General features: G+C 56.5%; 1 protein-coding gene across 9 annotated transcripts in view; it reads left to right on the forward strand.

The window, feature by feature from the left end:
- Positions 1 to 20,425, forward strand: part of PPFIA4 (PTPRF interacting protein alpha 4) — a 51,060-nt gene that overhangs the window by 6,391 nt on the left and 24,244 nt on the right. For 4 of the 9 annotated variants that reach the window (XM_058700138.1, XM_058700141.1, XM_058700142.1 and 1 more), the window contains exons 2-14: positions 6,203 to 6,834; positions 10,009 to 10,110; positions 10,505 to 10,669; positions 10,969 to 11,043; positions 11,265 to 11,354; positions 11,829 to 12,020; positions 12,352 to 12,498; positions 12,784 to 12,918; positions 15,304 to 15,387; positions 15,600 to 15,731; positions 16,010 to 16,072; positions 16,742 to 16,833; positions 19,403 to 19,511. In XM_058700138.1, coding sequence (XP_058556121.1) covers positions 6,601 to 6,834; positions 10,009 to 10,110; positions 10,505 to 10,669; positions 10,969 to 11,043; positions 11,265 to 11,354; positions 11,829 to 12,020; positions 12,352 to 12,498; positions 12,784 to 12,918; positions 15,304 to 15,387; positions 15,600 to 15,731; positions 16,010 to 16,072; positions 16,742 to 16,833; positions 19,403 to 19,511 — 1,620 coding nt within the window. In that variant the 5' untranslated portion in view covers positions 6,203 to 6,600. Of the gene's footprint in view, positions 1 to 5,929; positions 6,031 to 6,202; positions 6,835 to 10,008; positions 10,111 to 10,504; positions 10,670 to 10,968; positions 11,044 to 11,264; positions 11,355 to 11,828; positions 12,021 to 12,351; positions 12,499 to 12,783; positions 12,919 to 15,303; positions 15,388 to 15,599; positions 15,732 to 16,009; positions 16,073 to 16,741; positions 16,834 to 19,402; positions 19,512 to 20,425 lie in introns of those variants that run through there. The other 5 variants (XM_058700143.1, XM_058700145.1, XM_058700139.1 and 2 more) reach the window with 4 other exon arrangements.

Raw genomic sequence — 20,425 nt, forward strand, 5'->3', positions numbered from 1 at the left:
TCTTTCTTTCCCCACTAGCCTTTGACGTTAGTCTTCCTGGGGTGGTGACAGTGAGGGTGACCATGCAGCCAGGTGTGTCCAGGGTAGCCTGGTTCACACCCATGTCCTGGTGTGATTGTTAGCAGTGCCTCCATCCATTCTCAAGAAGGTCCTGGTTTGGGGCGCCTGGGTGGCTCAGTCGGTTAAGCATCCGACTTCAGCTCAGGTCACGATCTTGCAGTTTGTGGGTTCGGGCCCCACGTTGGGCTCTGTGCTGACAGCTCAGAGCCTGGAGCCCGCTTCGGATTCTGTCTCCTTCTCTCTCTGCCCCTCCTCTCACTCATTCTCTGTCTCTCTGCCTCTCTCTCTCTCTCTCTCTCTCAGAAATAAATAAATGTTAAAAAAAAATAATAAAAAAAGAAAGAAGGTCCTGGTTTGGACGGTAAGTTGTATGTTCACCTAAGCGATAGGCTATGTCTTGGGAAGAAGGTGGCCCATACCTGACTGCTGGGGAGCCGCTGGGGAGATGGGTTTCACAGATACAGGCTTGGGGAACCTGCCGGATAGAGACTTCGCTCCCTGCGTCTATCTGAGTGCACCCAGCATTAGGAAGGAGAGTGCCTGGGTCTGGCAGTGGGTGCTAACTGACACTTGGGTAGGGTTTTTTATTCCTCGTAACAGTTTCTGTCTCTTATCTCCTTGGACCCTCATGACAACCTATAAGATCAGTAGAGTGTATTGTGTTCTGGCCTTCATTTTCCAGATTTGGAAACTGGAAGCCCAGAGAGATAGTCTCACTGCTGGTCTTTTCGGGGGCCCGGAGAACTGGATACTTCTGAAGGGACATGTAGCCACCCAGCAGTGAGAAACTGTCAGGAGAGCTTTTCTAAGGGTTTTTCTCTGGGAATGGCTTCCTGGATTTTTAGTTTTCTTACTGTGCTTAGAGTGAGCCCTGCCTTGAGGTGCTTTAGCGGCCTGGGGTGCTAAGAGTTAACACTGACTATATGTTGGACAATGACCTCAGCGCTCTGGGTGCATTAACGCCAGTGATCTCCATATCAGCTGGGCTGTCCGAGGCGGGCCTGGCTATCCTCCCCACTTCACAGATGAGGAACTGAGGCTCAGACAGATGAAGTCTCTTTCCAGAGTCGCATGTGTGGTCAGTGGGGGAGCCGGCAATCAGGCCCATCAGTCTGCTCCAGAGTCTTGCAAGGGAGGAGGGGCGCCTGTCTTGCTCTCAAGAAGCTTTACTTTTCAGAGGGCAAGAGAAAGGAACCTGCTCCCAGGCCTTGGGCCAGTGTTCACTCTTTTGGAGTTCCTCTTCTTTGAACTTGGTCAGCGATGGTCTGCTCAGAAATGACTCTGCCACACGTATCTGTTCAGTTCCATGTATGTTAGGCCCCTGGCTGGAGCATCCAAAGACAAGTAGGAAATGGTTCTCACCCCAGAGTATTCAGATGCGATGATGTGTCACAGAGACAGGTATAAAGAAAGGGCCGTGCCGGGTCCGTCGAAGGGCCAGTCTTACCTGTAGGAGAATCAGAAAGGGCTCCGTGGAGGAAATAGTGTTTGAGATGGGCTTGGAAGGGTGAGCGGAAGTGCCTTAGACTGACATGGAAGGGGCCACTGAGGCAGGCTGGGTGAGATGCTAGAAGCTGGTGAGCAACATGGTGGGTCTGGGAGCATGACCCCAGGGTAGGGAGTAGCAGGGGAGGAGACTCACTGGGCTCTTGGGGGAGAGGAAGAGTGAGGGTGAGGCTTTTGGGGGTGGTGGGCTGAACAGGGAGAGGGGGGAGGGAGGAGAAGCTTCTGGGTTAGAGGGAAGGAGAGGTGGGCAGCTGGACTTCATTCAGAGGATTGTATCTGAAAACCCCGCAGGGTGAGGGGAGCTGAGGGCTGTTTCTGAAGTTCTTGCGGGAGTGTGGTGTGGGGTGCGGGGCTCAGGGGACTGTTGACAGCTCGGTTTGGAGTCCTTAGGGCATCTGGGGTTGGGGGAGGGCTTCAGGTGGGTGGCGGATGAGGCCTTGGAAATGAGTCACTTCCAATGGGCAAGTGACCATGGTGGCTGCTGTGCAGAGGCCTTCCCCGGGGGGCACAGGGGTGGGGGAAGCCAAGGCGATATGTCCCTAGGCTGCCTTGTCCCTGGACAAGGGCGAGAAATGGCAAAGGAGTCATGGCCTGTCTTCCCTTTCTCAACTGCCTTCCCCTCCTCCTTGGAGTCAGACAGACCGGGATCGAATCCTAGTTCTTCCTCTTACCAGCTGCGTAGACTTCGTTACATGACTCTGAGACCCAGTTCTCACTGGGAAGAATTGGAAGAATTGGGTCTTCCTCGTGAGGAATTGTGAGGATGGAAGTAAGTTAATAGATGTTAACCGACAGCCCAGTGCCTGGTATCGAGCACGTCAGAGCTGCTATCATAATCAGTGTTATTTTCCTAGAGGACCACCTCCCTCCCCTTCCTCCAGTTGAGGGGGAGCATGGGAAGGAAGGGAGCACGGCCCTCCTCTTTTGCCTCCTTGCTCTGAGGGGCTTCACCCTGAGGCCCCCTCTTGGCCAAGCTCGTGGCCCACTCACATTTGGGCACAGCTCCAGCCCGCTTTGCCCTAACCCTTTGGCCTCTACAGGGCCACCAGCTTTGCCCTCGATGAGCTCCCTCACCATGGTGGGGCCTGCCATCTGGTAGGGCAGTAGGGAGCCGGCCCGTGTGTGTGTGTGTGTGTGTGTGTGTGTGTGTGTGTGTGTGTCCAGCCAGAGCATCAGACCCAAGTCAAGTGCACAGCCCTTCTGTTTGTTGGGAAGAGATGGGGGGGGGGGGGGGAGGGGGTGACTCTTGGAAAGCCAGAGAGGCCTCAGATTTGCCTCTTCTGTGTTTATGAGTCCAGACACCTGGTGTGGGTCCGACCCCTCCATACACACTCACACACTTGCACTCACACTCATGCCTGCTCTCTCTGGAGCCCTCTTCCTCGGTGTCATAGCCTGCCCATACTCCTCACCGGCAAAGCCCCTCAAATGCTCACTTTGGGGGCTGGTAGCTGTCGCCTCTGAATCAGGACCTGTGAGTGTTACTTAGAAATTGTGCAGGAGTTGAAGAGGCTTCTGTTAGGCTGAGATGATAATTGCGCTATTTAAAGCCGGCCCTGGAGCCAGAAGGAGCCAGGTGTCCCGACCCGGTTGCCCTAGAGCTCCTGGCTGTTGTTCACCGTGCTGCACAAGTGGGGGCAGGGTAGGGGGGTCCTGGCCAGCCATCTCGGGGCATCTGCCTGGCATCGCCCTCTGGGCTCATCCTCAACCTGCTCTACGTGATGCCATTTCACTAGCGGAAGTGGAGTGGTTACCTGGCACCTGGTTGGGAGGGAGGCTGGGAAAGGCTGGGGGCAGCCAGCTTCTCAGTTGCCAGAAAGACCAGGAGGATTGGGGGAGGCCAAGCTGGACCAAATAGCCAGCACATCCCGGCGGGCAGCCTGAGGTCTGTTCTTCCTTCCTGAGAACCTCCCAGCCCCTTTTCCGTAGGAGCTAGGACAAGCCCTCCCACAGGCCTGCCTTTGCCCTCTACTAAGGTAATTCACACGCCCCTGCAATCATGGGGTGCTTTCTGCTTTTCCCAGCTCTGTGTTATCTGTGATCTCATCCCTCGAAGGTGGGCAGAACAAGGGTCGTGGGTTCCATCTTACAGCAGAGCTCTCAGTAGGTGGCGACAAGCCCAAGGTCATCTGGCTGGTCTGTGGCAGAACTGCACCTGAGGTGTCCAGAGTCCCGGCTCTGGGCTCCTTCCTCTCTTACTACACTGCAGGATGCCTGGGGATCTGTTGGACTGAGGCTGTTCCCAGGACCCTGAGCTCCTGAGTGCACTACACTCTTCTTCCAGGGACAGGTTCTGTCACAAGGAGCCTCTTCCCCAGCCAGACCCTCACTTCTCTCTCATTTCTTCTTGGAGTGGGATGGGGGAGTGGGAGGGGACGAGGGCCTGGCAGCTGGTGAGTTTGGAGAGGTTGTGGTCTTTCAGCCTCACAGATTAGAGCATTCGGGGTGAGGGTCGTGAGCACAGTGGGAGGGAGAATTGGAGGAATCGCTATTATTGGCATTAGTGAGTTGGCACTTCTGGCAAGACTGGGGTAGCAGCCCCTCCTGTCTACTCCCATCTGCTCTGTGGGGCAGGGACGTTGGGCTGGGAGGGTGCAGACCAGGGTGCTACTTTTGACCTCTGTAGCTGCTAGGGACCCAGCCCTCCACGGTGGCTTCCAGCTTGGGGAAAGGATCCCCTGGATCAGAGTCTGTGTCCAGTTTGGGTCTGGGAGCATGTGTGTGGCCACACGTGTATGTCCTAGGTCCCCATGTCCGCGTCTGCTTGTATGCATGTGTGTGTGCACGCGTGCGTGTGTGTGGGCGTACCCACATGCCTGCCTGAACCCCTGGGCCCCCTGGGAAGGACTGTGGGGGTGAGCTCAGGAGTTCTCAAGCTGGTGCTCTAGCTTGTGTCTGATCTAGGCCCACATTCCTCCCCAGCCTCCCTCTTGCTGCTCCCATTTCTGCCTGGATCATGAGTACTTTGTGGGGGGGGGGGCAAGCGGGGGATGATAGGTGGGTTCAGGTAGAAGAGGCTTGGTCCTTCTCTGGTTTCCCTGCTGGGTTCAGCCCTGCCACAGGCTGGGGGCTGCCCAACGTCCAACTTCTTTCCTCACATCGGGTCCTCATACCTCCCGTCTTTCCCCTGACCGTCCCAGTCTGCCTGTTGCCCAGTCTGCCACCCGGGGCGGGGGGTGGACAAGACGCAGTCCCTGTGTCCCCCAGATGGTAAGAGGAGGGAAAGGAAGGAAAGCATCGTTTAGAGAGCATCTCCTGTGTGTGCCCATTGCCGTGCTGACTGCCTCACATCCTATTTCTCATGCAGCAAGAGCTCTTCCGAAACGGATTAAAGTAGTGGCCTCCTGGCAGTGGGTAGGGGGGTTGGAAGGCAATGGCAGGCAGAGGAATCCCCAGCTGCACCCTGCCTTCCTTGGCACACCATTCTTTGCTCTGACCACCGGGCTTCCCCGCGCCGGGCTCAAGGTGTTCTCGAGGCTATGCTGGGCACACGTTCCCCAGCAGGGAAACCAGCCTGTTGGCAGTGGCAGCGATGGGCCGTTACACGGCGGGAGAAGATTCCCGGCCACGCGCAGGGGCCCGCACGCCTCGGGAGACTGACACCCTTTACCCCCACCTGACCATGGGTTCCTTCGCATCATTCAGTTCCTGCTCCGACACGGAAGTCGCGGGCCACGACTTCAGAACGGAAGCCTGCTCTCTGCCGGGTTTCAGGAGGAGGGGCGACTTGAGCTGGAGACTCTTTTCCTTTTGTTTCTTTTTTTAATTTTTTTTTTAACGTTTATTTATTTTTGAGACAGAGACAGAGCATGAACGGGGGAGGGTCAGAGAGAGGGAGACACAGAATCTGAAACAGGCTCCAGGCTCTGAGCTGTCAGCACAGAGCCTGACGCGGGGCTCGAACTCACGAACCGCGAGATCATGACCTGAACTGAAGTCAGCTGCTCAACCGACTGAGCCACCCAGGCGCCCCTGGAGCCTCTTTTCCAAATGATGGGCATGGAGCAGGTCAGGGCTCTCTGCCACCCAGTGCCCAGCCCGTGCCTTTCCAAGGAACCGTACTGGGTCAGTGGTCAGGGTAGGAGGTACCCTGGCCTTGTCTCCTGTGACCCTAATAGTGCACCCTGTGTGGGTTCACACCTGCTTAGAGCCCTTTAGCCCCTTCTGTGCTTACCTCGGCCTGAGTGCAGGGGGGGAAGGCTATGGAGGGGGCAGAGACCCTATTTACCCCCCTTTCACTTTCCCACCCCTGGGTCTCAGGAGGACTCTGGGCAGCCTGCTGGCTGCTCCCCTGCCACTGACTGAATCATTTCTATATTTGGCCAGTGAGCCACGTGGGTGGGGAACCACTCCACTGCGGCTGCACTTCTGACAGCTGGGGGGGTGGGGAGAGCTGGAGGCAGAGGCTACGGCAGCGGGCATGTGCGTTCCTTGGGAGAACTAAGGAAGGCGCCATCCGAGTGAGTGAGTAAGCCTGGAGGAGGGGCGTGCGCTGACATCTCCTTCTCCTCCCCCACGTTCTGGTCCAGGTCCTGTTTCCTCCCCCCCCACCCCCCACCCCCACCCCGCCGCCATCCCCTCCCCTGGATGCCCTTCTTTCCTCAGCTGGTCCTCACCACAGCCTCTTCTCCCACAGACCACTGCCCTCCAGAAACGATGGGCGTCGCTAGACCCAGCTGGGACTCTGCCAGGCTCCAGCACTCAGCCTAAGGAAGGGCCCTCTTCCAGCCCTGCTCTCCCTGCCTGTCATGGCCACACTCGGCTGCTGCCCGCTTGTCTGGGGACATAGGGCACCCAGCCCCAGCCCTGAGAGGTTAAGCCAGGCCCTCTGGCTCCATTCCACAGGGGCACTCTGGGCACCAGGCCCCTTTCAGAGCAAGAGCGACTGATGCCATGGGAGAAGCCCCTGCCCACCTGCCCACTCACCTGGCGCTGCCTGCTCTGAGACCCATGTACTGGGTCCCCCTGGAGGTGCCAACCCTGTGAACCCCTCCCCTGTCCCCCGACGCTGAGAAGGCCCTGTCCACCCCCACCATGTGTGAGGTGATGCCCACAATCAACGAGGGGGACCCCCTGGGGCCCCCCCATGGCGCCGATGCTGACGCCAACTTTGAGCAGCTGATGGTGAACATGCTGGATGAGCGGGAGAAGTTGCTGGAGTCCCTTCGGGAGAGTCAGGAGACCTTGGCAGCCACGCAGAGCCGGCTCCAAGATGCCCTGCATGAGCGGGACCAGCTCCAGCGCCACCTTAACTCCGCCCTCCCCCAGGTAAGGCCTGATTGTCTGCACCTCCCCACATTCTGCCCCCCTCCCCACCCCCCCCACCCCGCTCTGCTGAGCCCTGCTGAGCCCTGCACACTCTGGGCCCTCAGCTTATCTGCATCTGTTTGCGTATCGACAAATGGAATTCACAGAGCATTTAACTTTCCTTCATCTCCCTACATAAATCCTTTCCCTGTCACTTCCAAGCTCCTCAGCCTGGCACTGGCTTCACCTGGAGAAATGGATGGAATTTGATGCGGGAGAAAAACCCAGCCATAGCTGCCAACTGCAGTGAGCCCATGCGGCCACCAGGTGGCACCCTAGACTGGAAAGACTTCCGCCTTGACTGATCCTCACCAGTGCCCTATTCTTGGAGGTGGTGGGTGGGGAATCACAGAGGGTGGAAATGGAGAAGCTTTAGAGAGCATCTAGTCCTCTTAATGCACAGATGGAAAAAACAACGGGTATCACATAGAAAATTCTAGGCAGAGCTGAACCTACAAGCCAGGGGTCTTGACACCTGTCTCATGCTCCTAAATCAACACCACTACCACTAGCAACGATGGTCATCATTTCTGTTTTCCGTGTACTAAGCACTGTGTGTGCGGTTTGCCCCACTAAATGCTCATAGCTATGAAGCTGGTACTGTTACCGCCATCGTCTCTGTTTTACAAACAATGGAGGTGAAGCTCGAGGAGGTTAGTCAGTTGCACAGCCTGTGAGGGTGCTGCTGGGACCGGGGAGGAAGCTCCGAGGAGCCACACGGCTCCCGACTCAGCCCCAGGCTCTTTCCCCACATGTGGGGAGGAGAACTGAGGTGAACCCAGGAGGGCTGCGGAAATCTCCTACTGGGAGCTCAGAAGTGGTGGGGGGCAGAGTCTTGTGATGCCTCATCAAGAGGGATATGGAGCCCTGGGGAAGAAATGGCGTGAGAGGTCCTCGCTGACTCTGCGTGAGGCCCCGAACAAGCCCTAGAATGAAGGAGCCAGTCCCTGGCCCTGGGGCCCACATTGTAGCAACACATGAGGGTGGCCTCTACTTGTGTCTTACAGATAGAGATGGAGGTTCAAACAGGCTAGATGACTTGTCCAGGGTCACACAGCTAATGGGGCAGAGCTGAGATCTGATTCCAGCCGCACACTGGGAACTTCAGGAGGGCAGGGATTATGTGTTTCTTGTGTGTGTACTCAGGGACCTGGTAACACGGTAGGTGCCCACAGTATTGGTGGTTAAACCATGGGCTTCTAAGATGGTGCTCTTAACCACTGTTCCAGACAGTTTTCAGAGAAGGGAGAGAATCTTCCACTGGGGAGTCTGGAGGGTCCCAAGGAGGTATACCCATTGAGACGGGCTTTGAAGGCTACATGTGATTTCATCAGGTGGTGACAGAGGGTCGGGCTTTCCATGGGGAGGGAGCCCATTGAGCAAAGGTGTGGAATTAGGATGGTTTGCTGGTGATTGGATGTAGCAGGAGACCCAGGTTGACCAGATCTTAGGGTATATGAAAAGGAACCATGAGAAAGAAACTTGAAAACCAGGGTAAGAAGTTTATGTTCAGCGTTGTAGACAATGCCATGCTTTGGGAGATTATCCTGGCAGCAGTGTGTCAGATGGGCTAGAGTTGGGGAGGAGGCAGGTGTTCTGGGGTGGGGAGCCCAGGAAGGGAGAGGACAGAGCCCTCGTGGTGGTGTCAGGGCATGGGGCTGGGGGCGTGCCGAGTCCTGCCTCTGGGTACGTGTGTGTGTGTGTGTGTGTGTGTGTGTGTGTGTGTGTGTGTGTAAACTAAGGAGTGGAGCAGCACTGGCACCAGGCTTGGCTTTCCACCTTTGCCCATGGCCTTGACAGAAAGCAGTAATCCAGGAACAGGGTTAGAAGTCTGAGACTTCTCAGGCTCTGGCATCCCTGGGTCTCTGTGCCCTTCCCACAGCCCTTCTTATCCCCTGTTGCCTGATCTGAAGTGATCAGTGGGGACTGCTTTGGAATTTTTCCTTCCGTCATGAGTCCTTGGTGTGTGAAGGAAGCTTTAGGTTAGGACCGGGCTGCAGCTACTGTTCAGTCACTCCCAGACGCTGGACAGCCACGGGGTTTGCGTCACCTCTCTGAAAACTTTTCTGGAATAAGGTGATGTCTACTTTAGTTTTTATTAGTATTTATTTATTTTTTTTTAGAGAAAGAGAGCATGAGCAAGGGAGGGGCAGAGAGAGAGGGAGAGAGAAAGAATCCCAAGCAGGCTCCGTGCTATCAGAGTGGAGCCTGATGCAGGGCTCAAACTCAAGAACCAGAAGATCATGACCTGAGCCTAAGCCAAGAATCGGATGCTTAATCAACCGAGCCACGAGGCACCCCTGTGTCTAATTTAATAGGATATGATGGACCTGGAAATGTGAGGCCAGCTTCTCACCCCTGTGTGCTTGTCCTGACCCAGATGGGTGGGTTGAAAAGGTGTCTCACGGTGTGTGGGCCTGACAGCGTGGGAACAGGGCCCCTCAAAGGGATACTTTGAGCATGGTTACCCAGTAAGGCCAGTGCAAGTGCCCTGCCATCAAGCCCCGGGATGCAGCCCTGGAGTAAGTGAGTGGGGATCCCTAGGATGTGTGCTAAAGCCAAGTGGCGGACTGGGCAGGTCTGCAGGCTGTCTTGCTCCCCTGTCCATGGATCCTTATTTCACCAGCCACCTGCAGCTTGCAAAGCCCTGGGGAGCAGGCGGGAGGGAGCTCCCCGGGCTACTCCCTTCAAAGCCCCCTCTCTTCCTTGACTAATATCTTGGGACCTTACCATAAGGGGAGACTCCCCTCCGTCTGTTTCTAAAGGATGCTGTCATCGGGTTGTTGGGGAAATAGAAATACAAAATAGGAAGGACATAATCAGGTTGTACTGTTGGCTGGAGGGGCAGGGGGCTGCAAAGCAGATTCGGTGACTTTCTCACTCTTGTTTCCACCTCTGTCCCTGGTACCCTAACACATACTTGGAATGCATGGAGGGCGCAGAGGTGTGGACCCCTCTAGGGATGCACATGCTGGCTGCGGTTTACAGCCCCGCGATACAGGTGGATGGGGACTTTTCTGGGGGCAGGTGCTGGAAGTAAGGGACGGGTGAGACGATCCCACCATTGACGTGGGCGTGCAGGACACCGGTTAGGGGGCAAATCCCCAAGCACTCAGAGGCCTTGGGGGTTTTCAGGAATTTGCCACCTTAACCCGGGAGCTGAGCATGTGTCGGGAGCAACTTCTAGAAAGGGAGGAAGAGATATCAGAGCTGAAAGCAGAGCGGAATAACACAAGGGTAAGTGGGTGACCTGGTGTGTGTATGTGTGTGTGGACCCCTTGACCAAGGGAGCTGGCATGGCCAGGGCCAGGCATACCCCCCGCCCCTTCCTAACGTCTTTTTGTCTTGTGTTCTGGGATCAAACGATTCAGCCGTCGGTGCTAGGCTTTTCACCTGTAGATGGGGGTGGTCATAGGAAGGTCGGGGTCCTGGGAGAGAGGCCAGGCCAGCTGGCTCGGGGCAGGTGTTCTACTGGGGCAGCAGGTATTTACCAACGTGAAGTATTTCGGTGTTTTAACAGCAGTGCACATGGCTGTACTCCTGTCCACTCGGTGGTCATGTGGACCCTGCTCATAGCCCCTGGGGCACAGGCTCACAGCCCTCCCTCTTGCCCTCCCCTGCTCCCTGCCAGTTGCTTCTGGAACATCTGGAGTGCCTGGTGTCCCGCCATGAGCGGTCGCTACGGATGACTGTGGTCAAGCGCCAGGCCCAGTCACCTTCGGGGGTCTCCAGTGAGGTGGAGGTGCTGAAGGCCCTCAAGTCGTTGTTTGAGCACCACAAGGCCCTGGATGAGAAGGTACCCAGCCTGGCCCACCGCGTGGCCCACTTCCCTGGGGCCTCTGTGAGACCCTTCTCTGCGATTTCTGCATCCTGTGCTTGGGGAAAACAGCCTTCTCGCTTCATAACTGGCCCCGCCCACCACTACCACCGGCCTGATCTCCAGGTCCTCCTCTTAGGTTCCCTCTCAGAAATTTGCCTCTTGGCAGGTCCCTCGCTTTGCCTCATGCCCAAAGCTGGTGGATCAAGCCCAGGCTCCTCCAGCCTGAGTCCAGTGGGGTCCCTGTTTCTTCCTTCATCTCCCCTTTCCGCGGGCAGGTGCGGGAGCGGCTCCGAGCGGCCCTGGAGCGCGTTACCACCTTGGAAGAGCAGCTGGCGGGTGCCCACCAGCAGGTAAGCTGCCTGCCCACTGTCCACCTGCAGACTACGGCTCCTGGAAGCCACGGCAGGTTTACTGATCTGCCCCAACCTGTTCTGCACTGGATTTCTCCCACCGTCAAGGCTGGAGACCGCTAGTCAAGGCGAGGCTGGGAGGCAGGGGACTCCGAAGGGTCTGGAACATACAGGAAGTTCTCTCCTCTTTGACTCACTGCCCTGGGGGCTGTGCCCTACAGGTATCTGCCCTGCAGCAGGGGGCAGGGGCGCGGGATGGAGCGGCAGAAGAGGAGGGGGCCGTGGAGCTGGGACCGAAGCGCCTGCGGAAGGTGGGTCATGGGAAACTGCGTGGCAGGGGCAGGTCTTCCGCCAGACGGGAGGTGAGGGCCCTACCCCGCTTTAGTTCAGCAGAGCAAATGCTTGAATTAAATTTGGGACTTTCTCCAATATTGCCACCTCTGTCTCCTTCTTTCCCCCACCCTGCCTGCAATGAAATCTATAGATCTTGAGCGTGTGTGTGCGCCCAACGTGCTGCTGGCTCATAATAACGTTGTCCACTTGAATCGCTAGGTGCCGTCTACCTGGTGTGTCGGTGTCAGGCGAGATCCCTTCTCTCTCTGAGCCTTTGTTCCCCTAGTCAGGCCCCTTCCTAGGTTACAAGATTCTGAGACAGCAGAAGGTGGTGCTCACTGAAATTGGAGGCAGAGCTGTGGTCTGCTCTGGTTGTGCCATTCCTGGGGTGGGCCAGGGGAGTGGGATACCCTGGGCCCTGAGGACTGACTGGTGGCTCACTGTCCCTGGAGGATGACACGGGCCGGGTAGAGGAGCTGCAGGAGCTCCTGGAGAAGCAGAACTTTGAGTTGGGCCAGGCCCGGGAGCGACTGGTCACCCTGACAGCAACCGTGGCTGAGCTTGAGGAGGACCTGGGCACGGCCCGCCGGGACCTCATCAAGTCGGAGGAACTGAGCAGCAAGCACCAGCGGGACCTCCGGGAGGTGAGCAAGGCCCCCCGCCCCCCCCCCCCGCCCCCCCCCCCCCCCCCCCGGCCCCATCTGGTTGACTGGGGGCATTCGGCACCCGGGAGGGGAGGTGCTTGGATGCCCTGGGGGTGGAGGGAGGGCCGGACCAGGGCTGGGGGGTTTAAGACTGAATACTGGGTGGGCTCCACTGTGGGGAGGAGTGGCGGGAGGGATGGGTCAAGGTCAGAAACTGGCAGGGCGATGTGGGGAAGATATAGCCAGCCAGGTATTGGTGGGGAGGTGCAGACAGGATGGGAGTGGGGTGAAGCTGATGACGTTCCGTCCTGTCCCCTCCTCTCCTGCCCAGGCTCTGGCCCAGAAGGAGGACATGGAGGAGAGAATCACGACACTAGAGAAGCGCTACCTGGCTGCTCAGCGTGAGGCCACCTCCATCCATGACCTCAACGACAAACTGGAGAATGAGCTGGCCAATAAGGAGTCCCTGCACCGCCAGGTAACTCCTCCCGATGGGGTGGGGGCAGGCCTCGTACTTGACCCTGGAGGCCCTGGTGGTCATGCCGGAACCTCCCCTTGGTGGCCCAGGAGCCCTTGGGGGTCCTGCCGGTCACCTTGGGAAAGGGGAAGCCAGGCCTCTTGGGCAGCCAAGAACCGAGGTTGTCCTTTGCTTCTCTGGCCTGGCACCTGCTCTCTCCTGAGGCTGGGGCAGAGGGTTGGGAGGCTTCGGTGTCCCCTCTTAACTCTCCCCCGCCCCGCCCCGCCCCGCCCCACCCCGTGCTAGTGTGAGGAGAAGGCCCGACACCTGCAGGAGCTGCTGGAGGTGGCGGAACAGAAGCTGCAGCAGACCATGCGCAAAGCCGAGACGCTGCCGGAGGTGGAGGCCGAGCTGGCTCAGAGGATTGCGGCCCTCACCAAGGCGAGTGGGCCCGGGGCCCGGGGCCCGGGGGTCTGCCCCTGCTTCCCTTTCCTCTCCCAGAGCTCTTATGGAGCCAGGCAGTGAGTGGAGACAGCGGGAGGCACGCGGCACCCGGAGCCAGGAGACAGCTTCCCACGGCATGACTTCACTGTCCGGGTCTGTCGGTTGGAAGACCAATCCCTGCCCTCATCACCCCGCAGGGAGGGGACAGTCCCCTGAGAAGGGGTGGAGAAGCCCTGGGAGAAGTAGATGACACTGCGTGGATGCAGAGCGTTTATCACTTACACTCTTGTGTTACTATTTCCTTTTGTGTGGGGCTGGAGTCGAAAAATTAGGACCTTCATCTCTGGAAAGATGAATTCCGAGAGGAGATAGGATCAGAGGGGGTGGAGGGTGGGAGTTTAGACCGAGCTTTTTTTTTTTTTTTTTTTTTTTTTTTTAACATTTTATTTTATACTCGATGATTTTTCTTTTTTCTTTCTTTCTTTTTTTTTTTTTTTTTTAAAGTTTATTTATTTATTTTGAGAGAGACAGAAAGAGAGTGCAAGCAGGGGAGGGGCAGAGAGAGAGGGGGGCACAGAGGATCTGCAGCAGGCCCTGTACGGACAGCACAGAGCCCGATGTGGGGCTTGAACTCACGAACCACGAGATTATGACCTGAGTCAAAGACAGATGCTTAACTGACTCAGCCACCCAGGTGCCGCTGAGTATACCTCTGTTTATCAAATTGAAGCATTCTGGGACCAACTCTGGTTGCTTGAAGGTGGCGGCTTTAGGATTAATACAAGGCAATAGAGTTGTACCTGATGGGTAGTTAACTTTGTGGAGTAATCATTCTTAAGAGGTGTGCAGGCTGGAACATCACAGGATCTGGAAGAGCTGGGTAAATGCACAGACATAGGCATGGGTGGGGTTAATCAAGATAATTTAGGGGTGTCTGCAGCAGGCTGGATGCCTTCAGGGGTGGCCTCACTTGGGATCACCTTCGCTATCCTCCTGCCCACTGAGAGAAGGAAATCAGAAGTAAGCATCAGGCCCCCGGAGCCTGGGAGGACACAGGCTGGCCAGTGTGGCAGGGTGGCAGCTTGGGGGCGCTGCGGTGAGAACCTGCAGCCTGGCTGTCCTCGGGGAAACCCAGAACCAAGTCTGTTTCTGCCACCAACTGGCTCCGTGACCTGAGAAAAGTCACCCCCTCCCCAATCAGGTGTCAGTGTCTTTATCTCTTTGATGATGCCATCATCTCCATGATGATGGGGTTGGACTTGGTGGTGTCTAAGACCTTTCTAGCTCCTAGGGATGAAGTGCTGGGTTTAAAGTGCAGCAGAAGATGTCACATGTGGGATGCTGAGCCGTCAGCTTGAGTATCTCCCAAAACTGCCAGGAAGGATGGGCTGAACTGAATAATATGTTCAAATGACTCAGTGGCGGCGGGGGTGGGGGGGGGTGGGGCTTTAAGGAAGGATTTCCTGACTGTGAGATGTGGGATAGTCTGGAATATCTAGTCAGCAGAGACAGTGGGGTCTCCATCTCTGGAGACACATGAGTGGAAGGGAGACCACTCTACTTTGGCTCGTTTAATTACAAAGATGATAACCATGGCTAGCGTTTACTGAGTGTTGATTGCGTCCTAAGTGTTTGCCATGGATTATCTCATTTAGTCCTTGCAGTGGTCCAATGGGCATAGGTGCTGTTGTTATCCGTGTTTTACAGTTGAGGAAGCTAAGGCACATAGAGGTTCAATGACTTGCCCACACAGCTGGGAAGAGGGGGAGCTGGGATTCAAACCCAGGCAGTCTGGCTTGCGTCTATACTCTTAAGTGCAGGCGCATCTGCCCGGAGGCATACAGCTTTATGGTAGCTCATGTTTTCCGGTGGAGTTTTCTCTGGGAGCCTGGAGAGAAGTTACAGTCCATTGGGCTGCCAGCTCTGGGATTTTTAAGTTTATTTATTTATTTATTTTGAGAGAGAGTGGGCGAGAGAGTGAATATGAATGCGGGAGGGGCAGAGAGAGAGAGCAAGAGAGAGAAAGAGAATCCCAAGCAGGCTCCTCACTGTCAGTGCAGAGCCTGATGTGGGGCCCAAACCATGAATGAGATCGTGACCTGAGCCAAAACCAAGAGTCGGACGTTTAACCGACTGAGCCACCCAGGTGCCCCTGGGATGTTTTAAGGCAGGCCCTGAGCAGGAAGAATGGGGTGGGAGAAACACCTGGCAGGGGGTAGAGAGTACTTGCCGAGAAGGGCAGTGGTGATGGCAGTTCTGCTCCGAGGTGAGAGGTCGAGGGCTAGGCTTCGTTGGTACTGAGGCCCTGATCCCCCAAGGGCACCCTGGCACTGGGGGATGTGGGGGCCTCAGCAGGCTGCACTGACCCATCCCTGCTTCCAGGCTGAAGAAAGGCATGGCAACATTGAGGAACACCTGCGGCAGCTGGAGGGGCAGCTGGAGGAGAAGAACCAGGAGCTGGCAAGGGTGAGGGCACCGGGCTGGGGCTCTCGGTCCCCCTCCCTGTCCCCAGGGCAGCCTCCCAGGATGGTGGGAGCTGGGAGGGGCCTGGCCAGGGGCAGAGCCATAGAGGGGCAGGAGGAGGTGGTCAGGTGAGTGGGCTAGAACTGGTGGGGGGGATGGATGGCTCCCCGGGAAGGGCCTGGGGTGACCTGGTGCCAGGTGTGCTGGCTATGCAGGTGCGCCAGCGGGAGAAGATGAACGAGGACCACAACAAGCGGCTGTCAGACACCGTCGACCGGCTGCTCAGCGAGTCCAACGAGCGACTGCAGCTGCACCTCAAGGAGCGAATGGCGGCCCTGGAGGAGAAGGTGCGGTGGGACCCCGGCCCGGGTGGGCGGGGCTGCCGGGGCGGGGCGAGGGGGGGTGGGTGTGGGTGGAGCCGGGCGGGCCCCGAGGGGAGGAATCGGGATGCGAGAGGGTTAGGGGCGGGGCGTGTCCATTCCGCACACACTAGTGGACTGACCCCAGGGAGGCTGGAGAAAGGAGGAGCGGGAAGGGTGAGGAGGGGCGGGCTGGCCTGGGGAGGTGGGGCGGGGAGGGGGAAGGTGCGGGGCGGAGTCCCTAGCTCGCAGCTCTTCTCCCCCAGAACACGTTGATCCAGGAGCTGGAGAGCTCCCAGCGGCAGATCGAGGAGCAGCACCATCACAAGGTACCCAGCTGCCGGCCAGCCCCGCCGGCCTGGGAGGGCCGGGCTTGCGGTGAGGAACACGCCTGTGTTTCATGCAGCTGCTCTGACACCCAGCACCACGCTAGTCCGGGCACAGACGTTATTTCACTGATCCTCGCTAGAGCCCGTCACGGTGGGTGCATCACCACCCACATGTAAAGAAGAAACGGAGGCCATAAGCATAGGGCATAGGGTGGGCAGCAGAGAGGCAGGGCCCAGGGAAAGATTTGGTGGGGCCCTCAAACCTGGTAAGGCAGGAGTCTGGTGATTCTGGGAGGATTAGGCACTGTGCCTGCCTCAGCAATGTCTGTGAGGTCTGGGCGGGCACCGGGCGCCCCTCTGCTGCCCAGCCTCCATTGCCATGCGTTTGTGTGGTGGTGAGGGCTCAGCAGGCCTATTCCGGTAGAATCCTTACCCAAGACAGACCCTCTTCCGGCCCTGCCCCTCTGCCTGCCCACTGCCGACCTTTCTGCTCCCTTTCCAGTTGGACCTCTTCTCTTGGTGTCATCTGTGAGCCTGGCCGGGGGCCCCTGGCTTTGGACTTTGCAGTACATTCTTCTGCTTCTCCCCAACTCTGCTGTCCTCTCTGTCCCTCTCTCCCCTCTCCGCCCCTCCCTGGTCCCACCCCCACCCCGGGTCTGCCTGGCACAGGGCCGCCTGTCTGAAGAGATTGAGAAGCTGCGCCAAGAGGTGGACCAGCTGAAGGGTCGAGGGGGGCCGTTTGTGGATGGCATCCACTCCAGGTACTGGAGCGCGGGAGGCTGGGCGTGCTGGGATGGGGTCCTGGATGGACCCTGAGGAAGGAGACTTCCTCCCACCAAAAGACCGCCCAGGACCTCAGGGGTCCTCCTCCTATCCAGGGTGGGACACTGAGGCTCCAAGAACTTGGTCAAAGTCACCTAGCTCACTTGGGAAGCTTAGAAGGAGCACCTGTCCTCTGAGCTGAGGGATGCTGAGAGGCAAATAAAGGCAGGATGCTCCTTCCCCAGTGCCATGGGACACAGGCCATGCTGTTTTCCTTGACAGAGGGCATGATGCCCTTGCAAGGGGTCTGCTGAGTTACATGCTCACCCATGTCCCACAGGACTTGCTCATGGCGAATGTCTGGTTCATTCTAGTTCTTTTGAGTCACCATCTTTAGGGCTCTGGAGGATTGTTGTTTGAGAGTTAAGGACCGCCTAGGTTCAGGTAGCAAGCAGGGGGCAGAAAGGCAGCATGAGAGACTGAAATGAGGCATTAAGGACTTCCTTACTGTTGGAAGTTGAGATGCCATGTCCACGGTTGGTGACATCCCTTTTTCCAAAAACATTTGAAGAGATGGTGAGTGGAGCTTTCTACCTAGTGTTTGAATTAGGTCCATGTTTTAGGGAACTACTGGATTTCCCCCCCACCCCCCACATTTTGCGAAGTCATTGACATTGAACTCAGACCTCAATCCTGCCCCTACTTCTCTGCCCAGAGAGGCAAGGTGAAGACTGAAGATACTAGTAGGTGATGCCACTTGAGGTTCATGGCTCCTGGCTGTTTTCTTTCCAAACCAAAGTGTCACAGAAGAGAGTCTCAGAGGTTCCCTTCGGTCGTGCTCTTGCCATATCAGGGAAATGGGGATCAGCTTCCCTGAAGGAAATGGGTACATGCATATATATGTGTGGAGGGGTAGGGTTTGAGTTAGGGAAAGGGACGTTGAATTTGAAGAAGAGAAGCCTGTGGCTGTCTGGAATAGTAGAGATGTAAGTACCATTTTCAAGTTCATCAGAAATTGTTGTACAGGAGAGGAGTATGGAGAGAAGCAGGGAGTGGAAACAGGAAATAGTAGGTGGGATTCCTCTGACTTCTTCCTTCCCATAGGTTTCTCAGAAGAGACCCCCCCCCCCCCATAAATAAGACATGACTTAGAGTATACCAAGCCATTTGCCACTGCTTGCTTTCCTTAATGGTTGGGAATTCTTGGCTTTGACCGTAGAAATACAGGACCCATCATGGAATTGGGACTGAACTGCAGGGGAGGAGAGGGAGATAAGCAGAAACTCCCTTTTCCCTGCAGCTACCTTGTACAATCCGCTGTAGGCTTGCCCTGTCCCTTTGCCCTGGGCCCCCTCAAGGCTTCCAAATTGGGAAGGCATAGGGAAGAAGTGTCACTAGGGAAGGCTTCCAGACATTCCAGAGCATCATAACTGGGATTCTAAAATCTCAGAGTTGAAATAGACCTTTGGGGGCATCTCTAGCCCATGTCTCTGATACGGTATCAGGGTGTCCTGAAGTTTCCTGGGGGTAGGAAATATGCCTGGGTTGAATTTTGGCTAGGGACTCTTCCAGATTATGGGGAAACCCAAGGAATGTTGCTTAGGAGAAAACGAAGAAACAAAGGCCCTCAGGATTAAAAGGACTTTTAGAGATCCTTCCTTCCAAAGTCTCTCAATGCCGGGAGCTCTCCCACACCATTCTTGTCAGGGCCCGAGAGCTGCTGCTTGAATAACTCGTTGATGGGGAGCTCAGCTTTTTAAATTTTTGTTTAATGTTTTTTTATGTTTGAGAGAGAGCCTGTGTGCAAATGAGCGGGGGAGGGGCAGAGAGAGAGGGAGGCAGAGGATCCCAAGAGGACTCTGCACTGATAGCACAGAGCCCGATGCAGGGCTTGAACAAACTGTGATATTGTGACCTGAGCTGAAGTCAGACGCTTAACCAACGGAGCCACCCAGGCGCCCCACCCCACTCCACCTTAAACATTTTTTAAAAAAATGTTAATTTTTGAGAGAGAGAGACAGACAGACAGCTTTTCTAAAGCCACCAGATGCATCCGAAGCCAAATTTTACCACTCGTAGGTGCTTCTTACGTTTTCTTAAAAAAATTTTTTTTGAATGTTCATTTATTTTTGAGAGCGAGAGGCAGAGCGTGAGCCGGGGAGGGGCACAGAGAGTGGGAGACACAGAATCCGAAGCAGGCTCCAGGCTCTGAGCTGTCAGCACAGAGCCCGACGTGGGGCTCGAGCTCACAAACTGTGAGATCATGACCTGAGCCGAAGTCGGACGCTTAACTGACTGAGCCACCCAGGTGCACCCAAGATGCTTCTTATGTTAAATGGAAAGCTGCCTCCCTAGAACTTTCTCCCCTGGACCATTCTGATCCGTGGGGCACCAGAGAATAAATCGAATCTTGTTTACATGGCAGTCCTTAAACCATTTATGATAGCTCTATGCCTGCTAAGACTTCTCTTTGCCAAACTGAAGATCCTTTAACCCTTTGGACCTAGTGGGTGTGAGCCGGGGCACTCAGTCTTCAGGGCTGGCCTTTTCTCCCCCTGAACACTCAAGGTCGCATATGGGCAGTGCAGCGGACGTGCGGTTCTCCCTGAGCACAGCCACCCACGCGCCCTCAGGTCTGCATCGGCGCTACTCGGCACTGCGGGAGGAGTCTGCCAAGGTGAGGGGTGGAGGGGTGAGTGTGGAGGGGTCTCCCCAGGGAGCTTGGGGTCAGTTCAGCCGCGTGCCTGGCTCCAGTTTCACAGACGGCTGGCGTGCGGTGCAAATCCTCCCCCTCCCGTCCCCCCCGTGTGGACAACAGCTGCAGCCGGGGTTGGGGCCACTGTCAGCTGCAACAGCTGTGCCCCCTCACTTTGGCCTCCTGGTGGGCAAGCGGTAGGGGCTGGCGGGCGGCCAGCCAGTCCCTGAGGCCCCACTGAAGTGTGTGCACGTGTGCCTGGGCGTGCAGGCGTGTGTTTCTAGTGGTCGGGGTGGGAGATGCAGGGGCGAGACGGAATTGGCAAGCTTTCTGGAACAAAAGCTGTGGTTTGTGGGGGAGTTGAGGGAGGGATGGCAGGTTAACTGGCCCTGGGGATGGCACCTGAAGTTTTCTGAGAAGCGGCTTCAAGTTCATGCTGAGACTGCCTGGGGAACTGGGGCGGGAGGAGGGAACAAGAAAGATAGGGGCAGAAAAGGACCAACTTCTTTTTTGGGAGGCAATGTGATTCTTTCTTAGCCCCATGATGGTTAAGCATGCTTTGTCTTGAGCCCGGGCCCTCTACATGCGCTGAGGCACTACAACATACATGTAGAGAAGGGGGGATCTCCTAGCCTGATAGGGGAAGGTTCATCTCTGCCCTTAGGAAAGCCCTAGTCTGATGGAATCGCAGCCTGAACGAAGGCTTCTCATTCTCTCTCCCCTCACCCTTTGCTCTTTCTGTTTTTAAGAACATAGCAGGTGCCCAGGAGCTAGAAAGGAACCCTAAGGGAACCTTGGGGGGTTGGGTCCCAGAGGATGGGGTTAGGGCACCTCTCTGTCTCTGGTCCCTTTCCTTTTCTTCCCCTCCTCTTCTGGCTCATTCATTTCTGTGCTCT

This window comes from Neofelis nebulosa, chromosome 15 (assembly GCF_028018385.1).
Source record: "Neofelis nebulosa isolate mNeoNeb1 chromosome 15, mNeoNeb1.pri, whole genome shotgun sequence".
Lineage (NCBI taxonomy): Eukaryota > Metazoa > Chordata > Mammalia > Carnivora > Felidae > Neofelis > Neofelis nebulosa.